Source organism: Syngnathoides biaculeatus, chromosome 19, assembly GCF_019802595.1.
Source record: "Syngnathoides biaculeatus isolate LvHL_M chromosome 19, ASM1980259v1, whole genome shotgun sequence".
Taxonomy (NCBI): Eukaryota; Metazoa; Chordata; class Actinopteri; order Syngnathiformes; family Syngnathidae; genus Syngnathoides; species Syngnathoides biaculeatus.
In genome coordinates, this window is record NC_084658.1 from 13365665 (window position 1) to 13383463 (window position 17799).

A 17799-nucleotide genomic window follows, 5' to 3' on the forward strand; every position below is an offset into this window, starting at 1 on the left:
TGCGCCCCCACGCTAAAAATGAGTTTGACACCCCTGATCTTGGATTATGACAGGGAGGTTCTTTGGAAAGATTTTTCTGATGAAAAATACAAATTTTTGCATTAAGTTAGATCCAAATTTTCATCCCCTGTGTACCGGGGACAAGTGCAATTGTTGGAAAATGCCTCCCTCTGCATCCGCCATTGTGTCTGAGATGTATGTGCGTGCATGTGCGAGGGGGTCGTGGGGGTGGGTGGCGGGGTTGGGGGGAGGGGAGGGGGTCACGCTGAGAGATCGTTTCTCCTGGCTGTCAGAACTCTATCTGGGATCCAGCCGGAACTAATCAACTCCAAAAGGCCTCGCTATTACCCAGGGTGCAATGGGCCGCAAGGCTGGGGGGCTGGCCGGTGGGAAACGGATACTATGCCCCCCCCCCCACACCGAATGTTGCCCATACACACACACGTATAGTGCAGGAATACACAACACTCCCACTGTTTCACGCCAAAGCAATAATAAACACTTGTGATAATATTTTCACAGCAACCAATGGGCCGCTTCAGATCAGAACGTTGCACAGCTGCAGTGGACACGCCTGCGCACGCGCGCACAAATACCTCAACACTCACACACACACACACACACACACACACACACTCACACACTCTCACACACACACACACACACACCACACACACATCCTGCAAAACTTCTCATTCAGTCCAACCTTGAGATGTTCTCAAGAAAGGACTTCAAGAACCCTCACTTAAAAAAAAAAAAAAAAAAAAAAAAAAAAACTCATTGTGGTAACTTAAAACAAACAAAAAAAACAACATCACTGTGTCTTTTTTTTGGGGGGGGGGTGTTTTTAAGAGGACTTGAAAGAGTTCTAAATCGGCTCCAAGAGGCCTCAGAGGCGACGGCTTCATTCCTGGAATGTCTCCCTCTAGTGGTAAAGAGGAGAAGCATTATTTTTGAAGACTTGGTTTGATACTTTTACAATTTGTTGATTTTACCTTCATTCCACTTCATGCATCTGCTTATTTCTATCTTATGCATTTTACATGTTATTTTCAAACATTTTCACCATGTGTCCTATTTCTATGCAGCATTTAACGTGTAGTTTTTATTTTAAGCAAAAAAAAAAAAAATGGGGTGTGAAGCATTTGAATACCCGCACAAATTAATCTTTCATTTCATGCCATAAAGGCAAAATTGCACAACAGTAATCCTTAAGTACATAACATTTGTAGTGTTGACAGAAAGGACTAGTACAATGTTTACTTTTAACCTCAGCAATGTGTGTTTTGCAGAGTGACTTCCACCTCCTTGACTGGGGTGAAGTGGGGGCACATGGGATTGAATCATGATGCCCCCCCCCAATTCATGTATGACCCCTTGAGTTTTTGAATCAATTTTGTATCTATAACCACAATAAATGTTACTTATTTTCATCATACGATGCTTGTTTGTGTAAATAAAGTACTTTTTTTTTTTTTTTTTAATTACGTGAAGTCCGGTCCAGAGTCCCTGTGGTGATTGGGTAGGGGGTAGGGTGAGTGGGGGGGGGGGGGATGCATTGAGAGGCACTCGGGTGGGGTTAATCCCCATTCACCCTCGCCCTTCACTTGGCCGACCCGATCACAATGAGCTCTGGCCCGCCATCCACCCCCAGTCCCCCCCCCCCTTGTGATTTTGTTACATGGCGCAGATTTACCCGAAATTTTGGCAGGTGATTTGTGAATTCCTAAAACAGACACACAACGGGACTATTTAATTATTTTATCTTTTTTTTTTTTTTTAACACCACATCGTAGCACCACATCCTTCGACCTCAGGGGTGGGCATCATATTACGGCACTTTTCTTAAATTCATTTTTACATTTAATTTATCAAGGGGTGGGCATCATATTATGACACTTTTCTTAAATTCATATTTACATTTAATTTATCAAGAGTGACGTAATACTTGTATTAGATATATTTGCATCAATTTAGCAATTTTTGTCATAACAGGGTCCATTAAAATACTCATTAACTGATTTATTGTAAATAAAACAAAATAACCAACCATTCATAAAAATTAAACAATGTATAATTACATGAATTTGTTCAAAACAAAACAAAAATCATAAATTATTTCAAATAAAAAGTAACCAATTTTACACAATCTAAAATTTGCGATTCGTGAACAATCAGGTTTGTCCACTCCAGTTCTTCCTGATACTTCAAAAAAATGTCAATTTTTCCACGCATGTCTTATGACAATTAAAAAAAAAAAAAAAAAAAAAAAAACAACCATAAACAGATGTTGAGTACTTCTTTAAGAGTGACTCCATGTTGCCACCTACTGACATTGCACTGCACTACATCACCTTCTGCCTCACTGCACACACGCGAGATCAGCAGTCCTCATGCCTATCAGTTGTCACGTCATCAGCACTGAAGCGTTGAGCGGACTGCAAAAGCGACCAAATTAAAGTAAGAAACCTTGTCATCACTCATCAACGCAGCACGCAGCACAACCGGTAAAAGCAGTATAACTGTAGAAATGACACTGCAATATTTAAAATAATTAGGACTTTTTTTTTTCCCCAAAGTCCTCTTCTCGTCCTGCACTCGCCATTTGTCTCTTTGCTGTGGAAGGACGACGACATTACAGTATTATCGTATACAATTAAGCACACCGGTGACATCCGCTGCTTTTACTCATGCATGTGTGAGTTTGTACCTGCGCGTTTCCATCCTTCTGTGCGCCTCTTCCTAATGCCGAAAATGCACTTGCAAACCAGCTGATCTAGAATGCAAGGGTTAAACAAATTTACAAACTCCTAAATAGTATTTAGGAATATTAATGATTGTGCTCCTTTGGCTTAGTTTTTAACCTCTAAGATCTCCTTTACTAGCTGTTTTTTTGTCAGAATACTCTAATTTCTGGACTATAACCCACGACTTTTGTCACACGCTTTCAACCCTGCATCTTATGGAATGATGCAGCTAATTTATGCATTTTTTTCCTAACGGCCGGCGGGGGTGATCGAGCAGAAAATGTAAGAGTGAGACAGGTGTGTCGAGGAAGACGCAAGTTTAATGTAATTTTGCGCTTTACGCATGAATAAAATTAGCATGAACAGACCCTCATCACGGAAAATGCAAGAAGAAATGCATATGACGCAACTTACAAGTTAAAAGTAATCGAGCTGGCCGATAAAGAAGGAAACAGAGCTGCGCCACGTAAACTTGCCATAAATTAATTGATGGTGAGATGCCGGAAACGGCAGCAGGAAGAACTGGAGCAATCTAAAAAGACGAAAAGAAACTTTCAGAGGTAATAAAAGCAGGTGGCCTCAGTGCTTATGTATGTACAAAATGAATTTCCTTTAAAGATGTCCTGGGTGAGGCTAATAATCAGGTGCGGTTTATAGTCCAGAAATCACTGTACTCCAAGGATAAAAAAACTTTTCATGACATGCCTCCCTTTAATCTTGATTAAAAGATGAGTGAGTGCTGTTGTATCTTGTATTTCTATGGTGCGCATCGGGCTCACCGTCTTTCGTCTGCCAGCATTCGGAGGGATCCGTCAGCGCTTCCATTCGCACCTCAGTGACAACACAACCGTCATTTGCGGTGTCCGCAATTAAAAGAAACGCATGGCAGGAATGCGGAAATGTCTACCTGATGGTGGCGGACTGAAGGCCGAGGGGGGAACGGGGGAGCCGCACGGGGACACTCTGGCGGTGACGGTCCGCTTCTGCTGCTCGATGAGATCCAGCAGTCGTCCCCTGGCTGCTGCGCTTTCCCTATTGAGCTCCAGGAGGCGCTGCTGCACAATACTTGCGCTGTTGTTAGTAAAAGCCCCCTACAGCAAAAGCAAAAAGACTTAAGTATTGGTTGTAGGTCCACGATAATGATCAAACAAAGTTTTTTTGTAGCTTACCTGATGATTCCGTTGATCGATGTCTTTGGGAGTGCTTGGCGTTCTGTCAGGCGTCAATCCGCCTATGCCGCCGGACCCCTCGCAGTTCTGCTCCACGCCGCTACTCCTGGCATGCGACCCCGTGACGCTCTGAGCTCGGATCAGCTGAGCTCTGATCACGTCTCTGACTCGGCAGAGCTCGTTGATCTCCGTTTCCAGGGCCTCCGGAGAGAGTCTCGACGTGACGGGAATGCTGGTGAGATTGGACGTCGGGCAGTTGGCTCTGGGCTTGTTGCAGGCACCCAGATCTGGCTCTGAAGAAAGATGAGTATTTTTTTTTTTTTTTTTTTTTAAGTGAACTAAGTAAGTACATTGTAATAACAGTACACAAATGGGTTAAGTTACCAGGAATCGGCTGCCTGGCATTTCCCTGTCCAGGTGAGGAGAGCTGGATGGCAGGAGATACGGAAACTAGTGGTCGCTCGGCAACAGACTGTTGAACTGAACAGAAAAAAAATAAACAAATATTAGACAACCTCAATGACAATTTTAAACTGAGCAAAGGCAATATTTCTCGAGTTGTTAAATGATTGTTTACACAGTACTTTGTTTTCTTGGTATTGATTGGTAGGGATGATGGCGCAAAAGCTTGCCCATATTTGGAAGTAGCCTCAAAAGGCTTTTCCCTCTTCTTTGTACATGAAGCATTCCACTTGTGTCCCAAAGCTCGGGACAGAAAATGTATTTTTCATTGTTCCATTTTTCCCCATGTCATGTACTGCACAATTTTGCCAAATACTTTCATTGTTAGCATGAAAACGTTCTGACGTCACAGCGACTCCGCCCCAGATACGAACTTTTTTCAACTTGAGGCTCCGCACCGCAATGGGAAACCCCAATGTTACGTCACAAGTAACTTATGAATATTCAATTTTTCATACAATATCAAACCTGTAGCTACGACATCGGAGCCTTGCGGTTGGCCGAGGTCCGTTGGCATCGCCAACACCACAGAGTTCAACTTCCTCTCCAGCTCGGCTGTCCGCTGTTGGAACTCTGCCTGCGGACAAATAAATAAACAGAAGATCAGAAAGATCACTTGTGTGCATTAAAGGGACACATATGGAATATTTACTTTTGGTTTGTATCCAAATACCTGTGTGCCTGAAGTAAATCTTTAGTTATCTACTTTTAGTTTGCAAATGCAGAAATCAATGCGCCCTTATGCACGTACACCTCAGTTTTAGGTATTAGTGTTAATTTAATTTACAAAATTAAAAGAAAATAATTTGCATAATTTCTGAGGGTCGAGTCAAAAAATATGTGCCCCTTAACGTCGGCTGCTAAACGCCACACCTGCAGGCAGGAGGTTTCCTCTCTCAGGGTCATGGTCTCCGCGGTGAGAGCGTCGATCAGATCTCGCTGCTCTCTCAGCTTCTCCTCGAGCTTGCGTCTCACCTCGGCCGCGCTCTCAGCGTCGCGTTCTCGCTGAGGAAACAGACAGACTGACTTGATTTTCTCCCAGAAATATTAATGACGTACAGGGGGGCCTTTATTTTCATACAGTACATTTTTGAGGAGGTGCACCAGGCGCGCCAGTGTGGAAACCAAAGCCACAGAGAAGCCGGTGAGGCCTTGTCCTGGGCGTCGGCGGCTCTGCGTCGACGCTGGCGGACTCAGAGAATCCAAGTCGAGCTCCACTTGGGCCAGCATGGCCTGCAGCAGGCCCAGTCCGGACTGCTCCCGGGTGAGGGGGGCCGCGGGGGAGCCGTTCAACTCGGCCGTCTTGCAGGCGCGCTTCCTGGTCCTGGCGGAGGGGCAGGTCCCTGTAAAAAAAAAAAAAAAAAGAGCGGTGATTTTTGTGAATTTAAATATAACATTTCAAGAGGTTTGGTATTCTTTGATTACCTGGATGCTTGGGAGAAAGATGAGGGTTGAGGACTTGTGACATCACGAAGGAAGACTCCTCATCGGCTTCCACAGAGTGCTTGTGTCTGGAGCGTACACGCTGGACAATTGCCGTGGCATTGAGAGCTAGGGACAAACCCGGAAGGAGTTTACCGTGATTCCCGGCCTACAGAGCGCGCCTGGTTATAAGCCTCACCCAGTACATTTGTAAAGGAAATACCATTTGGTACATACATACGCAGCAGCTGTGCAAAAGCCGCAAGTGCCCACATCGAAACATGAGATATCTAACGCTAGCGCCGCGCTAATAGGGCCGGTTAAAAAAAAAAAAAAAAAAAAACATACCGGTAAACATCACTGAGACACGGCAGTAACACACTAGCGCAGCGCTAACAGGGGCGGACCGATAAAACTCACTCCCTCGGCCCATATATTCCACCGGTCTCACTCTTAACTGTTCCGCTCGAGTGCCCCCTTGCGGCCGTTAGGGGAAAAAAAATGCACAAATTAGCTGCATCTCCGCATAAACCGCAGGGTTGAAAGCGTGTGGAAAAAAGTCACGGCTTATAGGCTGGAAATTACGGTACATGTGGGCGTTTTAAATCCAACTCAAAAATAAAATAAAAATCCAGCTCACCAGTGTGGGCTGGTGGTCTGGCTGGTGTCTTGGGAGATAAAGGACTCATACATCTGTGCTCAGAGACACCACGATGGAAACGTTGGCGCTGCATCGCGCCCATCTTATTCTTCAACTTTATACTCCTGCAAAAAAAGATATAAAAAAAGATACAGTATTTTAAAGTGCGTGTCTTTATCTGTTTACAATTCAATTGAGAGGTCACGACCTCTGGAATAGCCTTCCGTCTGCAGGGTCTTCATCACTGTAGTAGTCTTCTTCCTCTGGTTCAGTGAGAGCCTGAAAAATTTTGAATTTTTGTGCTTTTATTAAAAAAAAAAAAATGCATTATAAGTGCAAAAAAAGCCACATTAAACAATTGACACTGCCAAAAACAATATTATCTAATTATATTGTAAACAACGTGCAGTATTGCTGTATTACCAGTTGTGGCATGCAAGTCTATGACAAAAAAAAATCTATATAATAATAATTTTTAAATAGAGTGCTTAAACAATTACTACACACACACACACACCTGTTGATCCAACATGGAATCACTGAGGGATGACAGGTCAATGGATCTCCGGAAAAAAGTAGAGTCCGGGTTTGGGGCCACCGTCACAGTGGGATGTCCTGCGGAATTACACAAGCAAAGGATACAAAAATGTACTTGTATAATCTTAACAATATTGGGTAATGTGGCATGTTAAAAATTTTACCAGTACGCCTGCGCGGTGGATCCCCTAATAGGTCTTTGACCATCGCCATGGCTCTGTCGGAGCGGGCCAGCACATCCTGCAGCAGCAGCTTGTCAGAGAACACCTGCAAAACAAATCCAATACACTGATTAATATACATATATTTATGTGATTATGTTAAAATAATCACACCTCTCTTATGATTGCTTGACCCGCCTTGTCCAGGGGACTACTTCCAACCTGCCTGAGGCGAGCTTTCAGGGCTTTCTCTCGCAACTCCCACTGAGCGGCGGCCTTGTTGTGGGACTTGCGGATCTCGTGCCGATGACTCTGAAGACGCAAACCGGGACTAGAAATCGACCGCGGGGGGGGCTTCGTACTTGAACGCAGTTGAAAGTCAAATCATTAAACGCGATCGAAAGCAGCTTTACCAGCTCTGCGGGGGTCAGCTTGTGCACTGACAGGTCGCTGATGGTGCTCTGAAACCACATTATCAGGGTGTCAAATAATAAGTAACAAAGTCACGTACGTACATTTTTAAAACAATGACGATTGATGTGATTAGAATCAATGCGGGATCCTCTGGACGACTTATTTTGCATTTATGGCCTCAGGCTTGTTCATCACTCTAATATTCACTTATTCACTTATTATTCACGTCTATGTTAGGGACAGACAAGGCAGCGTTCTAATTTACGTACAAATTCAGGTTGTCACGGCCCTAAGAACGAGGATTCTTATCAATAATAACTGAAAACGTTGTTGTTGAATAATTTATACTCACCACCCACTCTTTTTGGTGATTGGCAGTTGACTTCTTGTGGCGAAGGGGCTTTTTCAAACCCTTGCCGTGCTGTGGTCGACACCCTCCTCTGGCGAATGACATATTCGAGAAAGTGCTATTTGACACGAATACACAGTTTGTTTGTTTGTTCCCCAAAGTAAAGAAAATAAATTAATTGAAGAATGTGATAGCAAAGCCGGTAGCTAGCGTTCGCCGGTAGCCACTTTCACAGCTAGCTAGCTAATGCCTGAAGTTTGCGCTAACTTCCAAACGTAAAAGAACCGCGGCGTTTGTTGCAGACTGGCGAATTATTTAAAAAAAAAAAACTTAAATACGCCACAAAACGCTGTCCGAGTAACGGGTTTCAAACTCGGCTTTCCTATTTTGTCGCCTGACAGTTTTTCAATCGTCCCGCGCCACTTCCCTGTGCTGTCGTCACGTACGCGAAAAGCATGATGGGACATGATTGATGAGCCATTAGGCGCATGTTACTTTGATAAATAAAACTTGTTCGAAAATGATATTGTAACATGTATGGAATGTAATTTAATATAAGAATATTATTATATAATAAAAATGTGGGTTCGGTGTTTGTTGTGAGAGTTCCGTTAATGGTTGCCACGGACGCCAGTTTACGCCAAGAGCATGTCGGGAAATGTAGTACTTGCCGAGATGAACGGCGTATTAGTGTAAAAGTGACGAATATTAATTTCATAAAAATACCATTGCATTTGCAGCATATCTTCTGGTACATATTTAATCGTGAAAACCCTTTGTAAACAACGGGACGTGATTCGACGTGAAATTATGACATTCGTCCACAAGGTGGCAATGTTGCGATTAGAATAAAAGTTTCCTGGTATGAGGGCCAAGAGGTTTTTTTTTTTGGGTGTATGTATATTTATAGAATAAAGTTACACAAATTGCACACGCAAACATTGTCCTGGTTTTATTGATTATTTTCATAATTTTCCATAACAACAACACATCGCTGGGTTCTTTTATTGGGTGCCTAAACGTGACTTGACCTGGCGCGGCTGTCATTTCAAGACTTGGTCCACACCCCTCTGGTGACGCAAAGTAGGACGTCCTGCGCGTGAGGCGAGGACTGACGATCCCCGGAGGTGGGGTCGGGGGGGGGGGGGGGGGGGGACCCTCTACTTCACTTGCGCTCTGTTCTCGTCGGGAACGCCTCAGCAACATGCGCCGCGCGCTACTCGCGCTTGGAACAGCCGTGCGCAAGACTCCAAGGACGCAAGGACAACAGTCGGAGTCCACATTGCACGCTTCTACTTGCCCCCCCAGGCTGGATTTAAGAAAAGGCGCACCTGGAGACTACGCTTGATCTCGAACACGTGGAGGATAATCGCCTGGAGTCATTATTATTATTATTATATTTGGAAGACGCAACTACGCACAGGGATTCTCCAACAAATGCCAGCGCCCAAGTTGTGCATCATTCATTTTCTTGAGTCCCAGAGGTCCCCTCACAGTTCCGGTGAATCCTAGCCGGAGGGGAGTGGGGCGGCGGCGGTGGTGGTGCTGCGGGGGGGCTTTCTTTCTCTCGCCTGCGGGATGTGGGCCGGAGGACTCCCGGCCGCCGTGGTCGTGACCCTACTCGCGATCGCCGTCGACGTGCGGGCCAGCGGGGAGTACTGCCACGGGTGGCAGGACGCCCAGGGAGCGTGGAAGGAAGGCTTCCAGTGCCCGGAGAAGATTGACGGCGTGGACGCCATCATTTGCTGCGGGAAGTGCGAGCTGCGCTACTGCTGCTCCAGCACGGACGCGCGGCTGGACCAGGGCGGCTGCGACAACGACCGGCGGGCCCTGGAGCCCGGGAACGAGGGCAAGGAGACTAAGGACTCCGGTGCAGGTACTGGCCTAGATGCTAATCCATAACACAATCCAGTACTGCTACTTACACCGGCATTAGTTATTAAGTACTTTAATTGTGGGTTGCACCTTGAAAACGTCAAAACAAAGTTTTTGGGGTACAATAAGACCACCCATCACCAGGCACCCCAACAGAGTTGGCGCACCCACCAATGCATTCCCTGGTACTTTTACCAAAAAGTATTTGACAAGCAAGTTTATAGCCACGCGCCCCCTATCTCACATTCTCGTCTTTGGGTAAAAACAACACCTTCAGGGTATTTCAGGTCGGTTTTTCCTAAAATGTAAAAGTCGCGCACCCCCTTTCAACATCCCAGCAGAATTGGACACCCCCTTTGCTTTCCCTGGTACTTTTAGCAAATGTATTTGACAAGCAAGTTTAGCCACGCACCCCCAATCTCACATTCTCGTCTTCGGGTAAAAACAACACCTTCAGGGTATTTCCGGTCAGTCTTTCCTAAAATGTTAAAGTCGCGCACCCCTTTCAACACCCTAGCCGAGTTGGCGCACCCCCTATGCCGTGTACAAATCCCCCCCAAAAACGGGAAAAAGTATTTGGTATGCTTTTAGCCTAGCCCGGTCCAAAGTTTTCCCCCGCGATTCACCCCCTTCAACACCTCCAAAGGTATTGACGCACCCCTCACACACACCCGGAAAAATAAAAGTCAAAACAAAGCTTTTTTTTTTGCACAGTGAAGGTGTCAGTCGTTCCCATACTTTGTCAACATCCTTTTGGACAGTACTGCACTAAACCAAAATCCAAGACCCAGAGGAGTACTACGTGGCGACCAAGCCGATAGCTCCGCAGCCCGGAAGGGGGTTTGAAGCGAGATTGTGCCGGGTGACTCTCACGAGGTCTTCCGATTGCATTTTATGTGATTACACGGTCCCAGTTTCCTCCCAGGAAGCGCTCCGTGGCGCATACACTACGTCCTTGTTGCGGGGAGCATCAGCTGCCTGCAGGTTGGCAGCGACAGCTGCACAGCAGAGGGAAGTTGGGGGGGGGGTTCAGGGAAAGGGGTCTACGCGGGGCTCCCAAATGGTCCTAAAGTGCACTTATAAAAATAGAATAGCGTTTGCCGGAATCGAGTCGCGACTTGAACCGGATCGTGGACAGTTGCTCCATTGCAAGGCGCTGACAGCTTTGCCCATTAAAACGTACGCACGTTCTCAAATCACCCCCCCCCCCAAAAAAAAAAAAACCTTTAAGACCATCATGCGCGGTCCAGGGATAGCCAGTACTCCGAGGCTTAGTTAACACAAGCTAATTCGTTATTATTAAGATGTTGACATAAGTTAACCATAAACTATAATATTATTTACATTTTGTGTGGAGTTTGCATGTTCTCCCCGTGCCTGCGTGGGTTTCCTCCGGGTGGGCACTCCGGTTTCCTCCCGCATCCCAAAAACATGCAACATTAATTAGACACTCAAAATTGCCTCTAGGTGTGTTTGTGAGTGCGGCTGCACTGCGATTGCCTGGGATAGGCTCCGGCACTCCCCGCGACCCTTGTGAGGATAAGCGGCTAAGAAAATGGATGGATGGACGGAAATAAGAAGGCGGCATAGCACATGCTCACATCAAGCCATTAAATCAAAACTGAATCGAATCGACTCGAATCACAACCTCAAGAATTGAATAATAACGGCCCTCGTTGTCACTCAACCGCCCAATTTTTTTTTAAAAAATGGCAACTGTAGTTGTTATAAAATCCGCTGGGTTACGACCAATCCGAAATCCCCCCCCCCCCCGGGGCCCCTCATACAAAGGATCAGTTGCATTTGATCCATTTTCCAGCGCTTTCCAGGCTATGAATCACTCACGGCGAGGGATACGGCGAGCGGCTTTAATGACTCGCACAGGCGGGACGTTGTTAACGTTCTCCGTCGCGGGGGAACGTAACGACGAGAACCGAGCGAGTTCTTAACGCGAGCGCGGCGGCAGGTGTGGCGCAAAAAAATACTCTTACTCAACTAGTACACCTAATTCCACATCAGTGAGGACGTACGGTCGGATCCTTACAGGAACTTGTGACTTCTACAGAAACCCAAGTCCCGGAGACAGGATCTGTTCTGCTAGCACCACTGAGGAACCACCAAAGTTCTCGAGCAGGCGTTAGAAACCGGCACACAAATAAAGGTTCGAATATGGAACTGTTGAAGAATACCCCAGTGTGGGAGTAAAAGAAGCCTCGGTTCTCGAACAAATCGGTTTTCAACGAAGATTTAGATATTTTTTGCTTCTGTTTTCGAACAAAAATCGGTACTCGAACGCCCCCGAATGTCACGAGCCAGGGTGGACCACGGCCGAGAGGAGCGTGGCCACTGCCCTGGTCGGTGTCACCGCTCACAGCTGTTTCACATTGGGATTGTAACTTGACGGAGTTTTGGTCACCGGTATTCGCCGGTTCGTTGTGCCCTGAGTTAGCGAGTTGCATTCACTGACAGTAGGAATCTCCACCTCGCTTCACGTTTTTGGATCCTGCCTTCGCTCAGCGTTTCTGTACCGTCTGCCTTCTCGGACTGCTTACTTAGACCTCAGCTTTGAATAAAACAACGCCTAACGTCATGTCCTCGTCTTGGAGTTCTGCATTTGGGTTCGTGACGCCAACAAAACCCGGAAATAACCCCGCCAGCTGACCCACGACGCGCGTTGTTATTGCGAATTCGAACGCACCGCGAAATAACCCGTAAAAAACATACGCTGTACGCAAACGTGGGAAATATCGATTCGGTTTTTGAAGAAATCGGTTCTCGAACCGGCTGCTGGAACGGATTGCGGTCGAGAACCGAGGTTGTACCGTACAGGAAAACAAAGGCTAGTGAGACCCCCCCCCCCCCCCCCCCCAGGGACATTACCCGGAGATGTGAAGCCATGACGGACTTATAGGAGGAGTTTCTTGGGAGTCGGGCGTTGCCTGAAATATGTTCGTCAAAGTTTGACACCTCGCTTCTGGGTCCGGTGTCACCTGGACCCCCCCACAACCGGCCCACCCTCACCTTCCTCATCCTCATCATTTAACTCGTAGGCCTCCCGTGCCATAATCCGCCCTTTTTGTCGAGCGTCGTCAGCCGAGAAAAGAGCCCGCAGACAAAAGGAAACCGGAGCCCGTCACCTTGGCTCGCCCCGTTTGGCGTGCAGACGGGGTCACCCACCCGGCAACATGGAGGCCGTCAAAATATTAGGCACACTCAAACGGCTTAACCTCTCAAATTTGATGGAAAAAAAAAAAAAAAAAAGGAAATATTTTGATACATTTCAAAATGTGATAAAGCTGAGAGCTTGAACGCTCCTTCGGATCGAGAAGTTCTGCCGGAACGGGAACGGGCTCGCTCCCCCTTTTTGATTTTCATGAAATCATCCGGCGCTGAATGCCTCCTTTTCTTGGAGCGCGAGCCGAGCAGCGCTGCGAAGTCCGGCCAGGAATAACTGGCTCAAGAATGCCCCCCCCCCCCTTTTACCCCCCTCGCCCCCACACTCACACACACATAACTGACTAATACTCCCTGACCACTTCATTAGGTACACATGACAGTATCCAAAAGGCTTGTTTTTGCAAGTACAGGGAAAGATGGATTTATGAGTATGCAGAACACTTTTGAGGATAGGTGGGGGAGGGGGAGTGATGGGGGGGGGGCATTTGGTAAGAGTTGCTCTAAAAGTGTCCAAAAGGCTTTTTTTCCTTTCCTCTCAGGGTGTGTCCGAATCTGCCGTGAGGTTGAAGAAGGGGGGAGTGAGTGGCCGAAAGAATTCGGGAAAGACCCCGATAAAAAGTACCCATAATGCTTTGCTGGGTATGCTTTGTTTTGCTAAGTACAGGGGGGGGGGCGCGCAACTATGTTGAAACCTCGGAGGCGGTGTGTTGGTTATAAACAGGTCTGAAAGCAGTTGAAATATATATATATATTCATCCATCCATTTTCTGTCCCGCTTATCCTCATGAGGGTCGCGGGGAGTGCTGGTGCCTATCCCAGCTGTCAACGGGCGGGAGTCCGGGTTACACCCTGAACTGGTTGCCAGTCAATTGCAGGGCACATAGAGACAAACAGCCCCACTCACAATCACACCTATGGGCAATTTATCCATCCCTTTCCTTTGCCGCTTATCCTCACAAGGGTCGCAGGGAGTGCTGGAGCCTATCCCAGCTGTCGACGGGCGGGAGGCGGGGTACACCCTGAACTAGTTGCCAGCCAATTGCAGGGCACATGGAGACAAACAGCCCCACTCACAATCACACCTATGGGCAATTTATCCATCCATTTCCTTTGCCGCTTATCCTCACAAGGGTCGCAGGGAGTGCTGGAGCCTATCCCAGCTGTCGACGGGCAGGAGGCGGGGTACACCCTGAACTAGTTGCCAGCCAATTGCAGGGCACATGGAGACAAACAGCCGCACTCACAATCACACCTATGGGCAATTTAGAGCGTCCAATTAATCTCCCATCAGATGATACAAATATTTTTAACAGCTTCTAAAACATGTGCAGGCACTCACGGACGACGAGGCGCTCTAAACCGGCTGCCAGAGTCCAAACCCCCGGTCCACATGCTAGCAGTTGAGCCGGAATTTTTTATTCACCTTTTGTCTTCGTGTAAATGCGCACACTCGATGCCCCACGACGTGGCACTCTACTCAGGGAAGATGCATTTTAGGGATTGCGCATTGCAATCACCTTACTGGGTCTTTGCGGTGGAAAAAGTGGTGCGTGGTTATCCCCCCCCCCACCCCCCACTATGCATAATGACAAACTTAGCCAATAACATGTCGGTGAGGGGGGGGAGGGGGTCACACAGCAGGGTACTAAGGATTAGACGAGATCAAAACAAAGTGGAGAAGTGCTAACGAGCGTCTCGGGCTCCCCGGGTCGCAAATCCCAGCGCACCTTTCGCTCCCGACGGGGGCAAAGCCCGGCCAGCTTTTCGTGTCCCTGTCTCGGCCGATCGGCGCTCGCCCGTCAAGCGTTTGGAGTTGAAATGCCGCGCGAGGTTGCGCGTTGTATGAAATCTAACGGCGTTCTCTCCCGGTCCCCCTCCGCAGTTCCCATCTACGTCCCCTTCCTGATCGTGGGCTCCGTCTTCGTGGCCTTCATCCTCGTTGGCTCGGTGGTGGCCATGTGCTGCTGCCGCTGTCTCCGCCCCAAGCAGGAGTTGGCGGGGTCGGGGTCGGCGGGGGGCTCCGGCGGAGGGGGCCGCCTCCTGGAGACCATCCCCATGATGTCCGCCGCCGCCGCCGCCGGCTCCAGGGGCTCGTCCTCGCGCCAGTCCAGCACGGCCACGTCGTCCAGTTCCTCCGCCCCGTCCGCCAACGTCCGCCCGGGGCCCCAGGCGCCCCCCCCTCTGGTCCGGGCGCAGGCCTCCTGCTGCCTGCCCCCCGACGCCAGCGTCTTCGTCAACATGCCCACCAACTTCTCCGTCCTCAACTGCCAGCAGGCCACGCAGATCATGCCCCACCAGGGACAGTTCCTGCATCCGCAGTACATCGGCTACGCCCACCCGGTGTCCCCCGCTTTTATAGACCCCACCCAAGGCGGGTATCGACCCCTCCAGTCCCCTTGCCCTCCCCCTCAACCTGTCGCCAGTGAGCAGAAATACCCCCCGGTGACAGTGTGACGACTTGTTAAACAACACCTGAGTGGATTCTGGTGTGTCTGCCCCCCACCGCCATTTTTTGGTGGTTAGAATACGTTGTATGTTCCCCCACCCGTCTATAAACAATATTCTGATCAACGTCGCATTTGTGGAATAAAAATGATCCATCCATCCGTTTTCTTGGCTGCTTATCCTCACGAGGGTCGCGGGGAGTGCCGGAGCCTATCCCAGCTGTCGACGGGCAGGAGGCGAGGTACACCCTGAAATGGTCGCCGGCCAATCGCAGGGTACATAGAGACAAACAGCTGCGTTCACAATCACACCTGTGGGTAATTTAACCATCCATCCATTTTCTTTGCCGCTTATCCTCACGAGGGTGGCGGGGAGTGCCGGAGCCTATCCCAGCTGTCAACGGGCGGGAGTCGGGGTTACACCCTGAACTGGTTGCCGGCCAATCGCGGGGCATATAGAGACAAACAGCCGCGCTCGCAATCACACCTATGGGCAATTTAAAGTGTCCAATTGATGTCGCATGTTTTTGGGATGTGGGAGGGAACCGGAGTGCCCACCGGGAGAAAACCCACGCAGGCACGGGGGAGAACATGCAAACTCCACACAGGCGGGGCCAGGATCGAACCCGGGTCCTCAGAACTGTGAGGCCAACGCAGCTGAGCCACCCGAACAAAAATTAAAGTCAACTAAATTCATCAATTTTCCGCCTTATTTGGCAACATCGCCCCCTGCTGCGTCAACTGAAATTAATCTCCCAAGCGCTCTTTGCGTGTTGCAAATGTCACGTGACCAAACGTGCCAGCAGGTGACCCGCGTATGCTACAAAAACTAGCATAACGACGGCTTGATGGTATGATGGGTTTGCTAAAAAATGTATTCAACCCATCATGACATCAAGCCGCCGTTATGGACGGGAACTGTTGAATTAACCCATTCACTCATGATTCCACAAGTGTGATATTAATAATTGGGCTATTTGGACTGGTGGTGGAAAATTCTATGTATTCCTGCAAAAAATGAAATAAAACAAATTTAGGTTTAGTTCCCCTATGAGGACTCCTACTGTTTGTTCGCCGGACTCGGTTTTCGGTACTGCGGATGAGCCGAAGTTCAAAAATATTTTCCAAGTATGAAAGATTTGTGTGTTTGTGCCAGTGATGACTGGGATGATTTATAGTGCGGATTTGCAAAATGTGTGTGTGTGTGTGTGCGATGGCAATCGCAAGCCCCCCCCCCCCCCCCCCCCCAACCCCCCGCAGAGCATTTAAACGCCAATGAAGTGAGCGCGGCGCAGCGACCGTGACGCTCCAGACTTTTCCCTCCCGACGCCGCCCCCGGCGTGAGATACCGCCGACGTCACTGGCGCTTTGAAAAACGACCCCCCCCCCCCCCCCCGCCCCGGCGAGCAAGTCGCCCGCCGCCTTCAAAACGCAGGAATGTGCAGTCTGTCCGCAAAATGTGCGGCAGTCCGGTTCTGTCGTCCAGGGTGCACTGGTGCCGTTTTTAATGCCTTCATGGAACCAAACATAAATGAAAATCGTCATTTTTCAAGGGGCTTCTGAGTCTTGTTTGCTCACTTTCACATTGAAATACGCCCCCCACGCCCCAAAAAAATCCTTGAATACTTTCTTGACTATTAAACAGCCAAACTGAAGTTTTGGATACTCCTCGAGAAGCCTTTCCAAAACGTTTTAAGCTTAAGCAGTGTTGGTGGGCCCGCGATCACACAGGTGTCAAACACAAGGCCTGGGGGGCCAGATGCAGCCCGCTACATAATTTTATATGGCCCGCGAGTGTGTCAACTTCCATGATTCTTGTTGAAATCCGTACAAAAATTTCAAATTTTCACATTGTCAATGATAACAGGGAGATATTATTAGCATTTTTGGCTTACCAAAGTACTGCTTCATCCATACATCCATTTTCTTTGCGGCTTATCCTCACGAGGGTCGCGGGGAGTGCCAGAGGATATCCCAGCTGTCAACGGGCGTGAGGCGGGGTACACCCTGAACTGGTTGCCGGCCAATTACAGGGCACATGGAGAAAAACAGCCGCACTCACAATCACACCTATATCCATCCATTTTCTTCGCTGCTTATCCTCACGAAGGTCGGGGGGAGTGCCGGAGCTAGCAATCACACCTAGGGGCAATTTAATGTGTCCAATTAATGTCGCATGTTTTTGGGACGTGGGAGGAAACCAGAGCGCCTGGAGGAAACCCACACAGGCACGGGAAGAACAGGCGGGTCCGGGATTGAACCCGGGACCTCAGAACTGCGAGGCCAACGCTTTACCAGCTGATTCACCGTGCCGCCCAAATACTTTTAACGGCTTCTAAAAAATGTTTTCTCCCTTCGTCCTTCTACCTTCTCTCCATGATGTGCACGCACTCACGGACGAC

The 17799-nt window shown here is 48.4% G+C and overlaps 2 protein-coding genes across 5 annotated transcripts; one reads left to right on the top strand and one right to left on the bottom strand.

Annotated features, from left to right (window-relative positions):
- Nucleotides 1-1851: 1851 nt before the first annotated feature.
- spice1 (spindle and centriole associated protein 1) lies at nucleotides 1852-8351 on the bottom strand. 4 transcript variants are annotated; one of them, XM_061805923.1, is made up of 18 exons: nucleotides 7905-8351; nucleotides 7552-7599; nucleotides 7313-7450; nucleotides 7142-7244; nucleotides 6958-7055; nucleotides 6649-6719; nucleotides 6441-6565; nucleotides 5804-5929; nucleotides 5465-5721; nucleotides 5252-5383; nucleotides 4847-4955; nucleotides 4301-4396; nucleotides 3917-4209; nucleotides 3655-3838; nucleotides 3527-3578; nucleotides 3224-3279; nucleotides 2711-2776; nucleotides 1852-2616 (listed from the first exon to the last, which is right to left on the bottom strand). In XM_061805923.1, exons 1-18 carry the CDS (start codon nucleotides 8004-8006, stop codon nucleotides 2555-2557), a joined length of 2118 nt encoding a protein of 705 aa, XP_061661907.1. In that variant the 5' UTR covers nucleotides 8007-8351; the 3' UTR covers nucleotides 1852-2554. The 4 variants fall into 4 exon arrangements, with proteins under 4 accessions (XP_061661907.1, XP_061661910.1, XP_061661908.1 ...); XM_061805924.1 differs by having other exon boundaries at nucleotides 1855-2438; XM_061805926.1 differs by lacking the exon at nucleotides 3224-3279 and having other exon boundaries at nucleotides 1854-2616.
- A 642-nt stretch (nucleotides 8352-8993) lies between these two features.
- Nucleotides 8994-16584, top strand: LOC133492763 (protein shisa-2). Its single transcript, XM_061805409.1, has 2 exons — nucleotides 8994-9777; nucleotides 14836-16584. Exons 1-2 carry the CDS (start codon nucleotides 9480-9482, stop codon nucleotides 15405-15407), a joined length of 870 nt encoding a protein of 289 aa, XP_061661393.1. The 5' UTR covers nucleotides 8994-9479; the 3' UTR covers nucleotides 15408-16584.
- Nucleotides 16585-17799: the final 1215 nt, after the last annotated feature.